The 17,357-nt window shown below is 37.1% G+C and overlaps 2 protein-coding genes across 10 annotated transcripts in view; one reads left to right on the top strand and one right to left on the bottom strand.

Moving 5' to 3' along the window:
• The window catches only part of szt2 (SZT2 subunit of KICSTOR complex), a 101,260-nt gene extending 93,259 nt beyond the window's left edge, over positions 1–8,001 (bottom strand). For all 9 annotated transcript variants that reach the window (XM_065293850.2, XM_065293856.2, XM_065293851.2 and 6 more), the window contains exons 1-9: positions 7,844–8,001; positions 7,064–7,189; positions 6,478–6,651; positions 6,114–6,284; positions 5,019–5,141; positions 4,611–4,770; positions 3,938–4,044; positions 3,620–3,830; positions 1,110–1,280 (exon numbers count right to left, since the gene is read on the bottom strand). In XM_065293850.2, the coding sequence (XP_065149922.1) occupies positions 1,110–1,280; positions 3,620–3,830; positions 3,938–4,044; positions 4,611–4,770; positions 5,019–5,141; positions 6,114–6,284; positions 6,478–6,651; positions 7,064–7,189; positions 7,844–7,867 (1,267 nt within the window). In that variant the 5' untranslated portion in view covers positions 7,868–8,001. The remainder of the gene's footprint in view (positions 1–1,109; positions 1,281–3,619; positions 3,831–3,937; positions 4,045–4,610; positions 4,771–5,018; positions 5,142–6,113; positions 6,285–6,477; positions 6,652–7,063; positions 7,190–7,843) is intronic.
• Positions 8,002–8,632: 631 nt separating this feature from the next.
• On the top strand, positions 8,633–10,717 carry med8 (mediator complex subunit 8). The gene is made up of 7 exons (XM_065294028.1): positions 8,633–8,752; positions 8,976–9,097; positions 9,172–9,316; positions 9,822–9,962; positions 10,059–10,146; positions 10,223–10,459; positions 10,551–10,717. The coding sequence occupies exons 1-7, from the start codon at positions 8,747–8,749 to the stop codon at positions 10,613–10,615; spliced, it is 804 nt and encodes a 267-aa protein (XP_065150100.1). The 5' UTR covers positions 8,633–8,746; the 3' UTR covers positions 10,616–10,717.
• Positions 10,718–17,357: the final 6,640 nt, after the last annotated feature.

Below are 17,357 nucleotides of genomic sequence, written 5' to 3'. Positions count from 1 at the left end.
GAAAACATTCCAGGATTTTTCTCATTTTAATGGACCCCAACACGTAACAGTTTTAATGCAGTTTAAAATTGCAGTTTCTAAGGACTCTAAATGATCCCAAATGAGGCATAAGAGTCTTATCTAGTGAAACAATTGTCATTTTTGACAAGAAAAATAAAAAATATGCACTTTTAAACCACAACTTCTCATCTATCTCCGGTCCTGTGACGCACTGGCGCGACCTCACGTAATTGCGTAATGATGTCGAAAGGTCACGTGTTACAAATATGAAACGCACATTTGCGAACCATTTTAAACAATAAACTGACACAAAGACATTAATTAGTATAATTCCACATAAAACAATTTCAGAACACTCCTCTTTCTCCACACTTGTAAACACTGGGTGACCTCTTGACGTGATGACGTATTGCATGAGGTCACGCTGACAACAGATGAGAAGTTGTTGTTTAAAATTGCATATTTTTTATTTCTTGTCAAAAATGACAATCGTTTTGCTAGATAAGACCCTTATGCCTTGTTTGGGATCATTTAGAGTCCTTTGAAACTGCAATTTTAAACTGCATTAAAACTGTTAGTGTTGGGGTCCATTAAAGTCCATTAAAATGAGAAAAATCCTGAAATGTTTTCCTCAAAAAATATAATTTCTTCTCGACTGAACAAAGAAAGACATCAACATTTTGGATGACATGGTGGTGAGTAAATTATCTGGATTTTTTTTTTACAGAAAATGGACTAATCATTTAAACAAAAGTCAATGAAAATAACTAATTACATTTTAATTCATTTAAAGAGTGCAGAAGTAGAGACTGTGGTGACCAAATAACAATTTTGTCAGTCTAGATTTATAAATGTTTTATTTTATTCTCTTATCAAAACTTTGCTTTGCATTGGATTTTAACGCTGCAAAAACATTTTCTAACTATATTATATTAACAATGTTTTGATAATTGTTGTGCACAACTAAGTAAGAAAAAAATCTTTGCAGTGAGTATTTCATAGGACATTTAAATGTTTTGACTTTATGAGGGGTGTCCATAATCAGATATCACAGTCAATAAAAAAAACATTCTTATTTGTTCTTGCACCACAGGTCTGAGGTAATGTACCTTTAGTGATGTTAATCTCACGGATGGTGTATCCTTCTCTCAGTCTGACAGACAGCACGCTGATCAAATCAGCATGAACTTCCTTTTCTGTATGTTTCTTCCTGCGCATGACCAGCGCCGGGTTTCCGCTGGCCGACACCAGATGTTCATTAAACAATCTGTGCTGGGAGACTGAACAAACACATGATATTATACCATTCATAAAGTTAATATATGCAAACAATTTCATTTGAGAAACAGTATTTCAGAACAAAACCCATTATTATCAACAAGAAACAAAGTAGCACAGGACGCAGTTTTATCTATTAGTGCATGGGTCTTCAACAGGGGGTCCGGGCCCCTTGGTAGTCTGTGGTGGTATTAAAGAGGGTCCTCCAAATATTGTTAAAAAAAAAAAAAAAAAATCAAATTAGTCTAATGCTGCGTTTACACCAGTCGCGGCAAAGGCGTCAAGCGCGAATGATTTCAATGTGAAGTCGCGTTGGCGCGCGTCTGGAGGCGCGAAATGAGCGTCTGGCGCGGTACCCGCGAATGGTGCTTTTTTTGGTGCGGTTGACGCGAATTTGCGGCTGACGCCCGAGTTGAAAATGTTTAACTTTGGTGGATTTTTGCGCTGCATTAACCAATCAGGAGCCTGCTTGCTGCTGTGGCGGCAGCCCCGCCAGGAGTCACTCATTCAACCAACGCTTGATTGTCCGTAAGCAGTCACCCGAAGCTATACCACACAAGTTCTTATTTCTATAAAGGAGACAGGAATAAAAAGGACCTCGCTTGGAAGAGTGTCAGTGAGGACATTGGGCAACCTGGTAAGTTGTAATACACATTTCACTTTTGAGTCACGTGACGTTTATCGACCCGCGCCGTTTATTTTCCCCCTATAGTAAGGTGACCAAATACAAACCGGTAACTCTCTCGATAAATGCACAATCAACATCAGCCATCTGGCAAAGAGACAACCGCATGGCACTTGGCCCTCCCACAAGAAGCAGATTTCACCTACTTCTGAATGCCTGGCGGCAAACTAGGCGCGGTAGACGCAATTTTGACGCCTCAAACGTGGCTGGTGTAAACGCAGCATGCTGAGTGATTTCAATGTTAAGTCAATGTGAAGACGTGAATTGAGCGTTGCCGTGGCAAACGCACGAGTTGAAAAATTTGAACTTTGGTGGAAAAACGCACCAAGTTAACCAATCAGGAGCTTTCTTTAGTAGTGACGTGATAACAGAAAGCGAGCGGAGTCGCAGAAGCCCATTTCATGACGCGAATTTCCGCGGAAATGTCTCAATGACTAGAATTTCACGCGCAAATAAAGCGAGTAAACTCAAACTGTTCAAGCGGCAAACTAGGTGTGGTAAACACGATTTTGACGCCTCAAAAGCAGCTGGTGTAAACCCACAGTAATAATGAAAATTAAAACTTTATTAAAATAAAGAGCATAACATTCACAGTTTAAATTCTATTCAGTAAAATTGAAATATTACGTAGGTAACAGAGTGTGAGTGTATACAAAAGATGATTATTTTAATATTTTGGTAGCATAACCATCATAACGTATGTAAATCCAGTATTAATTTGATACATGTACTAGTGAGGGTCCCTGCTCCTTTTCTCTATCCATTAAGGGATCCTTGGCCTGAAAAAGCTGTATTTGTATTAGTGTGTATTTGAATGCATCATAAGAAGTGTGTTGAATACAAGAATACAGCCAGAGCTCTGGTAGTGAAAGTGAAATAAACACTTATGGTTTCTTGCGATGGTCTGCGGTGTCAGACAGATGCTACACTTATTTTAAGGACTCGGCAACATTTGAACATTCTGGAAGGAGGGCGCAGAAGGATCATATGACCTATGGCCATTAGAGAAGTGACCTTAAACCACAACTCATGATCATTTATGAAACTCTCTTTCTCTAATGCAACATGAGCAACTTTCTGAGAAAAAGCAGACATACGAAGATGCGATGAGGATTTACAGGAAAATAACAAATCTGTGATAAAGGACTTCATACATCCAATAACCTCAAAAACAGTTGGTTAAAAGTCATTCAGGGTTCACACACACCTTAGTTAACTTTAAACTCAAAGACTTTCCAGGTTCAATACCCTCAATTTCAAAGACTAAATGTGGGGACACATTTAAAGTTAGAGCAAGGTTACATCATGTACCTTGTAAGATACATTGTTACGGTTCCCATTCAAGGGAACTCGCGCTGCGTTGCCATCGTGGTGCTTTGGGAACGCCTCCAGGCGTGAGTGCATGTGAATGCATCTCATTTTTTCTTTAAGACTGGTCATAACTTCTTAAAGTTAGACTGATAGACTGGTCTAATTTGAAGCCAAGAGTAAGACAGTTTTGTCCTTACTAATTGCTAGTTGTCAGCTTCGTTCTTAAGACACAGTATTAACTTCATAGCTATGTTTATGCAAACTTTCCCACTGTGTTATCTATCTAAATCTAGCTTACATGTCCAAAAATGAAACAACAAAAACAAGGTAAAGCACCGGACTTACAGCAGTAATACTCTGGGTTCATAGACTCGCCCGTCCTGAAGAAGGAGTATGTGAGGAAGGCGCGGTGATAGGCGTTCATCTCGTGGCCTGTAGATTCGGGTTCTGGACACGTGGACAGGTATGAGCCAAAGGTTGCCATGGAGATAAACTTCATTATCTCCACATTGGGGATGTAGCCAAAACTACAGTTGTACGAATAAGCCCCGCCCACCTAAAGAAAACTCCTTGTTAAATTGACATAAATATTGTATATTGTAATCAATAATAAACTTATAAAAGAGATAAATGCCACAATAATAATAATAAGATTTGCAGTACCTGGACAAATGAGCAGGCGATGGTTCCACTTCTCAGCTGGTTCAGTAGAGTTTCACATACAGCTACATCAGGAACACTCGTCACTCCATCCGTAATGATTATTATTCCTGTATATAAGCACATAACAAGACATTAATTATTGCCACAATGTTACTTTTACAGTTTTATACTGTTATTAATGCTTATTTGATGTTGCAAGGTGACCTTGACTATAGAAAAAAAGAAAAAATAATTGCCATATTTCAAGACTGTAATGGTCATTAACTCTTTCCCTGCCATTGACAAGTCAATTAAGAGAAAAAGCATTCCCTGCAAAATGACAATATTTTCCGGCAATCCATGTTTCCGCTATTATCCACCAGATGGCGTTCTTACCCAACTTATAAAACCTGGAAGCAACCTCTTACGCCAAACAGTTCAAACTAGTCTTACAAAAATGCAATTATCTAAAAATAAAATAAAAATGTGGTATTTTTTTAAGAAACATATTTGAGAGGTGATAAAAATAACAAATGAACGTAGGATGAATTTGATATATTGTATGTTTATATATTTAATAAAGAACATTTTCTGGAAGGCATTAAACTTTTGTGAAAATCATAAAAAATGCTGTCACTGGCAACTTTTTTTTAAACGCTGGCGGGGAAAGAGTTAATGCAGGTGTTGCACTGACCTGCGCCGGAGTTTGGAGGAAGAAGTTGTAGTGCTAGAATCCCCTGCCTCACCATGCTGACCAGGCCAACATCCGCTGTTACCATGGAAACCGCCAGCTTCCTCTGTGAAGTCTCTTCCACAGCATCATTAGAGAAGGACTGACTCAGAAATCCACACAACTAAACAAACATAAACAACAACTTATCGTTTAAAAAACAAACCTTCTGACGAGTTTCTGCACTTTTTATGGAGTAAAATAATGTATTCATCATCTGTAAACACTTTAATTTTGTGTTAATGTTTAAAGCACAATGTGTCTTGCAAAACGCTCACAGACGTGAACAAGCGAGTTATCATAATAACTGAATCATATTTTAAAAGACTGAATGAACAGATGTTATTGAACAAATAAATGAGTTAGTCTTGCCTGATTCTGCTGCTGTTGAAGGACCACAGCGATGTTGCTCTCCACGGCTCTCAGCTGCTGGTAGATCTGCTGCAGGAACTTCTCCAGATCCATGGAGCCCAGCTGACAGCCCTGAACTAGCACCTGACGGCCAGGACACCTCGGTTATCACCAATCACAATACAACCATGGGTTTCTCTTTATTTAACTAATAACACTTTACAATAATGTAACAGTAGTTAATGCATAAGCTAAAGGGAACTAATTTATCATTAATATTTGTTGATACACAGGGCAGCAAGATACATTGAAATTATCGAAAAATCGCAAAAGTGCATATCACAATACACCCATCGCAATGGTTTGCAATAACTAAATGATTTTTTAAATGTATGTAATATGCATAGTCAAAGTTTAAGGTTGATGCACATAGCGGGGAGACTGGCTAGACAGACAGAGTGATGCTTTCTTTTCCCAGAAAGAATGTGAAATATGCATGTTGTTTTTAAATATATTATTATTATTTAAACTGATTTTACAAACTTAAAACAATACTGTATACGCATATTGCATGATTTAGCAAGATGACGCATATTGCATTTTCTTTAACTCTTTCCCCACCATTGATGAGTTTTTCCAGCAATCTGTATATCCGCTATCATCCACCAGATGGCGCTCTAACCCAACTTATACAACCTGGAAGCAACCCCTGACGTCAAACGTCTATGTTTTGGTCATCGCTCTGAATCTGACCTCTAACAAAAGTCCTTCACAAAAATGCAATTATCTCAGCTTTTTGTTTTTTAAGAAAAACTTGCCCATATTTGAGAGGTGATAAAAAGATAACAAATGAAGGTAGGATGAAAAGATGGGATTTTAGTTTGAAAGCAGAGGGTTGAATCATTTGATATATTGTATGTTTATATATTTAAAGAAGAAGATTTTCTGGAATGATTTTGTGAAAATCATAAAAATGCTGGCGCTGGCTGGCAACTTTTATTTTTTTAAATAATGGCGGGGAAAGAGTTAATATTGTGCAGTCCTAGTTAAAAGTAACATTTTAATTATTAAGATTCGCATAGAGATGCACACAAAACGTCCTGAAACTTTACCCACCTGATGAGAACTAAGACCGATGATGGAGGAATAGGCTAAAATGGTGATAAAGATCTCAGGCTTAAACACGTGCCCAGTTCCTGGAACCACAAAGGGTCTCGCCAGTCCGGCCAAACAGCGAGAGAGAGCGTGGAAGACTTCATCAAAGATCATCTCTCCTGTGCTATCATCCTAAAGAGACAGACAAGAGACAATATATATATTGAATTCATTTTTAATAAAAACTACACAAACCTACACCTCAAAGCGCTATAATTTAACACCGTAAATGTAAACCAAAACATTGCTCTGTGATTTAGTCAATGGCGTGAACAAGGGTGATTATTTTTGCATTTCACTGCATGTGATGATTAAGTTCAGTTACCACAATCCCGGTAGAAGGACTCAGGTCCAGCTGAATGATAAGGCGGTACCGGCGTGCCAGGAAGATCACGCGTGTGGAGGGAACCAGCAGACACGCGCAAGAAGAGGGGGGAGAACCGGGCTGCCATCCTTTCGGGAGGACACTCAAAACATCCAACTCGTTCTCTGATTTCAGCTGAGCACAAATCATAAAAACATGATCATAGGGTATGGAGAAAAAGAGCTTTCAGAAATGACTTTTAAAAGATTTGCATGAATACTGAATAATGACTTTCTTAAGTGCTGTTGGTCAAACACAAAATTTAATTTGAGGACAGAACAAAAAACTGAAATCTATTTAATCTATTAATCTCAAACATTATTTTATCATTATGAGATTATCATACCAGATTATCATGCAACACCCATTATATTCAAACTAACTATGTTTTTACTTCCCACTTGTGTCAGTCCTAAAATCTTATATGTGGATAATAAACATTTTTAGGTTTTGTTTGCATGTAAAAAGAGTTAATGATATTATGTTTGTTTAATTTGCAGAACCATAACATTGGCCTGTAAGTGTTAATGCTAGTTGATTCTCTTACCAGGTCAGACTGGGAACTGGGTCGTATGACCTGATTTAATCTGCTGAGGAACCAGGACAGACGCACATTACGTGATAACCTGTACTGCTCTTTCATCAGCAAATACACCTGATCAGCCTCCTCCACCTGAACACAGAAACACAAACTTTAGAATCTAGATAGATAGATAGATAGATAGATAGATAGATAGATAGATAGATAGATAGATAGATAGATAATTGTCAATATTTACTGCTGTATTGGTGATATTGATAATGATAAATTAACCCTGATTGATTACATCATTCCCTTTAAAGACAACAGACCATTATGTCCACAAACCCATTGCAGTGACCAGCGTAGACAAACAGTATGAACCCGTTTATAAGCACACAGTTTAACTCAATATAACATCACTATGCTAATGTTTTAACCAACAGTTTTGAAGAAGTGGTAAATACATGCTAGTGTATGCACGTGGACTGTCAGTCAAGAACAGCATGATGTTGTTTTGTAAGAGGGAGGGGCTGCAAGCACATGACAGAAATGCATTCAATTGATTTTCTTGACAATATAAACCTCTGCGTTAAATTTATTTAGTTGCGTTAAACTAATTTATTTAACATACTGTATCAATTACAGGAAACTACACTTTAAATATCACAATAGAAGTCTCTTATTTTTCCTAATATAAATGTTTTCCTGGTCTGTTTATTTGTCCTGTTTCTGAACCTGTAAACAAGTCCGTGCAAGTAACTGACTAAAACAAAGAAACGCGGTGAAAATAAGTGTTTATTTTACCTCATTGTCCTGTCTTTCTGCCATGCCGTGCTTCTCATTACTGGCTGTTTGTTTTTCAGTGCTACGGTTGAGTTTACAGGTTTTAATTTCTGAGAACTCAACAGAGCTGTAAACTGCAGCCAATTTGACTTCTTCACTTCCGGCACACGATTTCAAAATAAAAGCTCTCGCTTAATAAATAAATAGGCTTTATATATATTGTGGAGATTCTTGTAAATAGTACTGCAACGTAGTAAAATCTAATCAAGAATTCTATGTTCATATATGTATGTATGTATATAAGGAAGTTTGCTACAACGTGGTGAATGCTTTCTGTAAAAGTTTATAAAACATCTTGCAATCATTTGTTATTAGATCTTATATTATCAGCCTACCAATTTTAAATATTACAGAATTTAATTTTTTTATTTAAATTTTTACTTTTCTAAATATTTTTCCTATTATTTCAAATAAAAAAATAAATAAAAAAAGGTCAGAAAGGTACTCTTCTACAAGATGGAACATTTAAAAGCAGTATCTTATAACCATGCTTATAAAGTTTCTCAAAACTTACTACTTTCATATTTACAAAGATCAACTCAAGCTACTAAACATTTAAATTCAATTCAGTCATTCAAATCAGCAACCTTTTCTTTATCAAAAATGTCTGGCAATCAAATATTGATGCAAACTACAGATGGATAAAAATAAGATTAAAATAGACTAATATAAACAGATTAAAATCGTAGACTGAAACATTTTATTAAACAGAGGAACTAAAAATAGCTTAAATAGCCTCTGTCGCAAACTTAAAGGAACGTTTATGTCCAGCGCGTGTCGGCAGTCGGATTCTATTAGTGCTGCAAATGTTTGTTTACTTCCGCTTAACGCTCTTTGTTGTGTTGTTTATCCAGAGGCTGTAAAATGCAGGTAAGATAATCACATATCCATTTGTGACATTTAGCAGCTGTTTTAAATTTTCCAATATCATATTTTATTTATTTATTTCGAAGAACAGCGCCATTTGAAATCGTTCATTCTGCTCATGAAGAGTGCTAGCATGCTAATCATAGAGATGTCCACGGAGGAAAAATGTGCAATATTTGTTATTATTGAATGTAAAAACGTGAGAGGTTGTGTTTTATTTTAATAGCAACGAGAGGAGAAGCAGTTGGAGGCATCCGTCGAGTCTCTGATCACTCGCGTGGCTCATTTGAAAGGCTCCCTACAGAGTTTCATTTATAAACTGGAGAATGAATTTGACAGACTGACGTGGTGAGTAGACTAAAAAACTCTCTTCCGATTAAAGTAGTAACTATCACTGTAACTGACTGATGTTTTTACTTTAGGCCCTCAGTCCTGGATAGTTTTGCCCTTCTGTCTGGGCAGTTAAACACCATCAACAAACTCTTAAGAAATGAAAAGACTCCATCATACAGATCACAAGTTATCATCCCACTGCTGCTGTCTCCTGATCGAGATGAAGAGCTGGCTGTGAGTATCCTCATTACAGATGAATCAATCATAACAGTGATTATTTACACGTAGAAAGCGCCCATATTATGCATAAATAGACATAAATGTGTTGGCAGTGTGTGAACACAAGCACCCTACAATGAAAAAAAAAATCGACATAATCCTTCTTTTTTAATCCTCGTTAAACCAAAGCAGTCTCATTAGACATGCTGTTTTGATTCTCTTGTTAATGTGACGTCACACTGACAAAGCCCCGCCCACAGCCACTGACTGACAGGTTTAATTTTACCCAAAGCATTTCTAAATGTGTTTGTTAGCATATTGTAATGCTAATGTGGCTAAAGATGATATTGTCTCAGACTGAATTCACAGAAATCAGATCTATTTTTTTAACTAGGGGTGGGCGATAAATCGCCTGCAATTCTCATGCCTATCTGATCAGTAAAGCCGGTTTTGGACAATAATTTAAAACTTCTAAATATCGGACAATAACTTAACTGTTCTGTTTCTACTCATGATCCAGAAACTGACAGAGCAGCGAGTTCCTGTATTCAGCCATGAGATTGTGCCAGACCATCTGAGGACCAAACCCGACCCCGAGGTTGAGGAACAGGAGAAACAACTGAGTGCCGAGGCAGCCAAGATCGGACCTGATAATGCACAGGTAAACATAGGCCACATGGATATGACTATGACATCCATTTCACTTTTTTCACAATGTCCCAATTTAATTTGTACTATATTTTGCTTTTGTATGTAGAAACAGATTCAAGCATTAAATAAAATTTGCTCGAACCTTTTGGAGAAGCTCAACAACCCTCGCGATGACAGAGACTCTGAAACCTCAGGTTGTTAAACTGTCTCATTACATATTTTCCAGATTTTCATGAGTGCACAGAGATTTACAATTTTTTTTCTCTTTAGCTTTGCGTCAAAACAAACCATCCTTCAATCCAGCTGAAACTAACGCACTGGTTGCCGCAGTGGGTTTTGGAAAGGGTCTTTCCAAGTGCAGGCCACCGGGCCAGGTCGCCCCTGGTCATCCTGGACAGCAGATGATGTCAGGAGGTCCCACACTGCAGCAGGTCACTATTGCTGGAAGCTCAGGCCATCAGCCAGGAATGGGTGGACAGGTTACTCAACAGCAGCCCGGTCAACCAGGTACCACATTTGTAATCTGTATAATGCAAATAGAAGTTTCAAAGTTGTTATTTGGCATTAATGCTGTGTATCTCTCTCTCTCTATCATCAGGGAAAATGCCCAGTAACATCAAGACTAACATCAAGTCTGCATCTATGCATCCTTACAATCGATGAACATCAGTGATGCATTTTGTAAGGATTATTTGTGTGGAATGGAAGAGAAGAAATGCAAATTGTTCTCGTGCATTTTCAATAAACATGTCTGTTGAAATAATCATTTATGACAGTTTTTTAACAAGTTTTTAAATAATTTTTGTATTAAAAAAATTCTGCCCATTTTAAGCACTAGATGGCAGCATTGGCCTATTACTTGATCACCCTATAATATTTTCATGGAGTATTTTTCACAGAATTATAAAAGTTTAACTGGAAAGTTTGGGTGTACAATGTAAAGTTTAGGTTATTAAAAATAGCTAAAAACCTTAGAAATATACAGTTTATAGAAAATGTTTAAAAGCATGATTTATTATGTATATGTTGTATGTTTACATATTATTCATTCCTACAATTTGGTAACTTTGGGCCCTTAAAACTTTTTTATTTAATTTTTAAAGAGGGACATATTAAAAACAAAGTCATACATTATGTATATGTTAATAGAAACAATTTCAAACCAGTTTATCACATATGATCTCCAAATATGGGCATTTGAAGAAAATTGTGTCATTTCACTTAATAAGTGTATATTTCTTAAGAACAGATCTTAGTTACTTTTAATATTACAGTGAACACAAGTAGAAAAATTAAATGAATTTTGATAATAGTAACCTGACCTTCAATTGTTCATTAATTTACATCACAATTGTCTAAAAAAGCACAACATATTACAGATGCTCTTGAATAGAGGATGGACACAGCAATCACAGGGTTGACAAAATAACCAAAGAGCAACTATTTTAATAATTCATAATTAGACATTTTTTATTGTTTTATGAAGTTCACATATAATAACTGAGCCTCTTAAAAATGCTGGGTTATTTTCAACAAAAATGCTGGGTCAAAAATGGACAAGCCCAGCTTGCTTGGTTGTAATTTAACCTATGCTTAGTTGTTTTAACCCATTGTTGGGTCAAATATAAAAACGTTTGGATTAATTTAGCTGGGCTCGTCCCTTTTTGACCCGATGCTGGGTTGAAAATACCCCAACATTTTTAGAGTGTAGATATTATCACGCTTTAAAATCTTAATCTTATAGGTAAGGAATAATTGATGACGTAACCGTTGAATTATTAGAAAATAATGCACACTGCAAAACCAAACCATTCATGATCCCCATTCACTTTCATAGCATTCTTTATCCTACTATGGGAGTGAATGGGGCTAAAAAATGAATAAAGGGTTGTAACAACATGAGAGTGAAAAAAATATGACATAACCTAAACATTTTCTGGGTTAATTCAAACCATTATATGGGTTTGACTCAACTCTAGGTTGAAAATAACTTAAATTACAACAATTTGAGTAAACTTTCATGTGTGACTGCAGTTTATGATGTGACACTTCTGATCTATTACTATTGGCGTCTTGTATCAATGAAGTTTATAACCTGATGATATTTAAAGCTCAGATCCTCAATGTCAGCACCTCATCGTGTATGAAATGTTACTGATCCCATGAAATCACACATATTCAGTCTCATTTCACATGCCGGGGGTGTTTAATGATCAATTTAAAAGTGAAAATGAAAGCGGCTTGGGACTCTTTCTAATTCTTCGAGCATCCAATTAGCACGTCAGGCGGAAGACACACGAAGCTTCTCAGAGGATTCCTAAATTTAATCACATTCCTACTTTTGCACACAAATGATGTATAAAAATTCAGTTCTCTTTTGTGTTTTGTGAGTGTCAATGAATACATATGAGGAAATAATAGCCAAGAAAATACTGACTTTGGTCCGCTTAATCTCCTTATATATATATATATATATATATATATATATATCTCCCAAGGGTTTTTCCCTGCTAGGACTTTTTTTACTTCCCCGGCTAAAAGCCTGGGTTTTTTTCTCCTAGGGGGTTTTTCAACCCGGGGAGGCAGCCTTCTTGGGCTTAACTTAGCATCCTCTTCTATACGTTACATTAGTAATACGCTCGCTTATAATGTTGATTCATAGTCGCAGCAAATTTAGCAGCTTGTGCTATTGTGTATTATGTTGTGCTATCTGTCAATTTTCTGTGCTTTCCACTGCTTCTATTAATGTAAAGCTGCTTTGAAACAATCACCAATTGTGAAAAGCGCTATATAAATAAAATTGAATTGAATGTTACATGTACTTACTATACTAATATCGTTTAGTTATGCATAATTACATGAAACTAAACCCTTAACCAAACCCTGATCCTAACCCTATAGTAAGTACATGTTGTTACTTTATATCACTTAGTATTTAATTATATAATTACACTGTAACACAGACACTGTAAAATAAAGTGTGACCAAAAATAAGACTATGAAAGTGAATGGTGCTCCAGATCTGTTTTGTTTACAAACATTTTTCAAAATATCTATGTTTGTTTTTAGTAGAACAAAGAAATGTATACATGTTTGGAACAACGTGAGTAAATAATGAAAGACTTTTCATTTTTCTGTAAACTATACCTTTAATCTTTATATTATTTAAAGTGACCATGGTAAATATCCATCACATCTCACATCAATGATTTTTTTCATTGTTGTCATGGGTGGTTTAAATCCCATAATCTATGATTATTTAAAAAATGAAGTCCATTAATGTGAAGTTTGGGTCTGTGTCACGCAGGGCATTCGCCAGTGCTGGGCTCTTTTGGTTTGAGGCCGAAAACCGATTTGTGTTTGAGACGACAAAGAGACTCAATGTGACAGCCACCTCCCGCCTTGAGACTCAGATGTGAATCCTTCTGAAAACCCTGTGCTTATACTACAGAGAAATAAAAACTCATGAGATTTCTTCCTAAACACAAACAAAACATTTTTGCTTCACTATATTACTGAGATCATTTCATAGACTTTCATTTTTTTTTCATTTCAGGTTTATTTAACAGGGACAATGCACATCAATAATACATTTATAAATGTACAATGTGCCATAATTAGCCAAAAGTCTATTTTACATCTGCTGTCCGTGGACAGATTGTTAACTATAACTATTGGTAAGTAAGTCTAGTGAGCACCAAAATGTCCTCACAAGTTGGTTTTCATGATATTTTACTGTTCATGAAGATATTCGACCCTCACATATAAACCTAAATCTTTAGCCGCATCTAGCGAAGCAGCTGTTAAAGGGACAGTTCACCCAAAAATAAAAATTCTGTCATCATTACCTCACTCTCATGTTATTATAAACCTGCATTGAAACGCATAGAGAAGCTACGGTAGCTGCCACAGGACAAACACATCATCGTCTGAGGAATAGTATGCGCACTGCGACGCATGAAGGTCTACGTAAATGACTCCTCCCATCCGTCATCTGATTGTTCTTTCGCAAGGACTTTTGGGTTGGTAAAGTGTGTGGAGCCTGCAGCAGTGGGGGCTTCGCTGAAGACTTTATCAAGGGGGCGCTGATGAGCACACTTTGCATCGTAAAAATGACAGATGGGACACCCTATGGACTAGTAAATTAAGCAAGCACGCGCAATTTAAAGGGACACTCCTGCGCTATGTTATTACGCAGTAACCGAAAATAGTCCCCTTAGGAACTTTTAATAGCAGGGGACTGCTGCAGCCATGTTACGGCAGCAAAGTCCTTGATTATTACGCCAGAATGAGAGTATAGTTCCTAGACGTATCTGCATAGAAAATCACAGTTTTTTCATCAGTCCTAGTACAAAATGTAACTACAGAAGAGTCAAGTTTTAAATAGGAAAAATAGTAAATCTCTTTGGTTATTTTTGGCGCGATGCTAATGGTCTAATCAGATTCAATGGATTATGCTAAGCTATGCTAAAAGTGGTACCCCCAGACCCGGAGATCGACTAAATGGATTCCAAAATGATAAAAATCAAATGTTTAACTCAAGGGGGGCTGGAAAATGAGCATATTTAAAAAAAAAATGGAGTGTCCGTTTAATGCCACGAGTCTGAAAGTCCACATGAAGTCCGCCATTTGGGACAGAGCTAATGAGTTAAATAAACAGGCTGTGCATTCAACCGTGCACGTACGTGTTCACGTAAAAAACAAACTATACTCCCAGTTACACACTAAAAGATCTCTGCTGACAAAATAACAACAAAAAACACTCATTTACCCCAAACAAACAAATTTATCCTGATCCAACATTACAAATTGAACGTTTAAAATATAAACAGCCTGCCAAAAGTAGTTGTGATACATCGTAATCCTTAAAAACACATTACTCTCTTTGAGTTTGATCGCATAACTGTAATTGTTTGACAAGTAAGACAGTAAACAGGTTTGGTTAATTCTCCTCCAGGACGTCTTTAAAAGAAACTCCGATTTCATCCAGAACAACACAACACGCGCCACCCTCGCATCACTTTCACAGTTTGTTTCAAAGAGATAAGTTTCTTGTTTGTCTCGAGGCGTTGTTTTCAAAGATCTCCTCTCAGACGTCTGATTCATTAACATTGAAACTCTTTAGGAAAACACTGCCGAGCATCAGTGTTTAACTTCCAACACCCACATCTCAAAAGTTCAGCGCGTGAGCGGTTTGATCAACATGAAGCGCGTGAGTGACACCATGCGTGGATCTTCCTCAAACAAACGGAGACGAGCTCTTCTCTTTTGGGAAAAGTTGGTGTCTGAGACAGATCAAGGGAATTTATTATCTCTCTGTGGGTGCAAGCACACCCCAGAGGCAACAGTGCTTAACAAATCCATCGGCCCTGTTACGTGTGTCCTCTTAAATTACAATCTAACATAGTCCTCTAATCTATATCATCAAACAAAACCATCATAGAGATTCTGATGGATTTCATGGAAACTGTGTGGGTCTTTCTACTTCACCGACAGCAGACGACTCCGGGCCAGATCCGAACCAGAGTCAGCAGTTCCGGTGCGGATCCGGTCCGGAGTCGTCTGCTGTCTGGGTGAAATGTGTTGGGTTCTACTTAAATTAGGCCTAAAACACACAACATACTGGACTTGTTTAATGGTTTTAATGGTGGTTCATAATAGTACTTGTAATGGAAACCATTAGAATTGATATTGTTGTTTTTTCAGCAATATAACCGGAGGCATTAGGGAAGAATTTGATGTTCCTGCTTTGAAGAAGTTCAAGTCCCTGCGGCTGTACAGAATTCACGACATGTCAATATAATAAACCTCTCGTGAAGAACACTTCAAATTTCTTTGCTTAGTATAGACAAGAGGAGATAAGACGTAGCTCATCCCCCGTATAGTCACATGAGATATCCGCTTTTCCATAATCCCTGCACAGGAACAAAGACTCTCTTACAATCAGCTTTGGTTTTTAATTCCATCCCTCCGGGTCCCGGTCGATCGCACAGGGGTGGGCTTGTGTGCATTGTGCTGCCATTGATATTTGTGCATTATGCAAAAAAGCGATAATGTACACAGATGGCTCTGAAGACAAAATTATAAAAGCAAAATTCTGTGTAAAAATGTTTTAGAGTTTTAAGCATAAATTGCTTATTTAAGACAAATTTGATAAAAAATGTCATTTGACACTATAGAGAACTTTTGGGATAAATAATCTTCTGTGAACTCCAGGCTATACTTTACTTTACTTTACTACTGAAACCATTCGACTAGGATGTTATAACACTTTCTATAAAAAAGGATATGTATTATATAACAATCAGGTATCTCTGAATAACAATGATTTGAATAATTCACCTATGGTGAATGTTCTTACAATGTCTTGGTTTACTGAAAGTTCAAATCTTTCTTCAATCTAAAAATGGCTGGGTTATTTTTGACCCATGTTGGGTAAATATTAGGCAAAACACATGCTGGGTTAAAATTTACCCAATGTTGGGTTGTTGTTGCAACCATGAGTTATAATAACCCAGCACTGGGTAATTTTCAACCCAGCATTGGGTAATTTTTAACCCACCATTGGGTCATTTTCAACCCAGCATTTGGTCATTTTTGACCCAGCTTTGGGTTTTTTTGTTTTCGACCCAGTATTGGGTCGTTTTCACCCCAGCATTGGATCATTTCAACCAGCATTGGGTCATGTTTAACCCCGCATTGGGTAATTTTCAACTCAGCATTGGGTCATTTTCACCCCAGCATTGGATCATTTCCACCAGCATTGGATAATTTTTAACCCCGCATTGGGTCATTTTCAACTCAGCATTGGGTCATTTTCACCCCAGCATTGGGCCATTTTCAACCAGCATTGGGTCAATTCTGCCCCAGCATTGGGTAATTTTTAACCCAGCATTGGCTTATTTTTGCCCCAACATTGGGTCATTTTCAACCCAGCATTGAGTCATTTTCAACCCAGCATTGGGTAATTTTTAATCCAGCATTGGGTAATTTTTAACCCAGCATTGGGTAATTTTTAACCCAGCATTGAGTAATTTTTAACCCAGAATTGGGTCATTTTCAACTCAGCATTGGGTCATTTTCACCCCAGCATTGGGCCATTTTCAACCAGCATTGGGTCAATTTTGCCCCAGCATTGGGTAATTTTTAACCCAGCATTGGCTTATTTTTGCCCCAACATTGGGTCATTTTCAACCCAGCATTGAGTCATTTTCAACCCAGCATTGGGTAATTTTTAATCCAGCATTGGGTAATTTTTAACCCAGCATTGGGTAATTTTTAACCCAGCATTGAGTAATTTTTAACCCAGAATTGGGTCATTTTTAACCCAGCAATGGGTCATTTTTGACCCAGCATTGGATAATTTTTAACCCAACATTGGGTCATTTTTAAATCAGAATTGGGT

This window comes from Paramisgurnus dabryanus, chromosome 7 (assembly GCF_030506205.2).
Source record: "Paramisgurnus dabryanus chromosome 7, PD_genome_1.1, whole genome shotgun sequence".
Classification (NCBI taxonomy): Eukaryota; Metazoa; Chordata; class Actinopteri; order Cypriniformes; family Cobitidae; genus Paramisgurnus; species Paramisgurnus dabryanus.
This window is presented reverse-complemented; position numbering and strand designations above follow the sequence as displayed.

Bases quoted from the DNA above. Each gene is read 5' to 3' on its own strand.
- med8 (XM_065294028.1), top strand. The intron at 10,147-10,222 runs GTTGTTAAACTG...TTTTCTCTTTAG, and splicing joins CAGAGACTCTGAAACCTCAG to CTTTGCGTCAAAACAAACCA. The intron at 10,460-10,550 runs GTACCACATTTG...CTCTATCATCAG, and splicing joins ACAGCAGCCCGGTCAACCAG to GGAAAATGCCCAGTAACATC.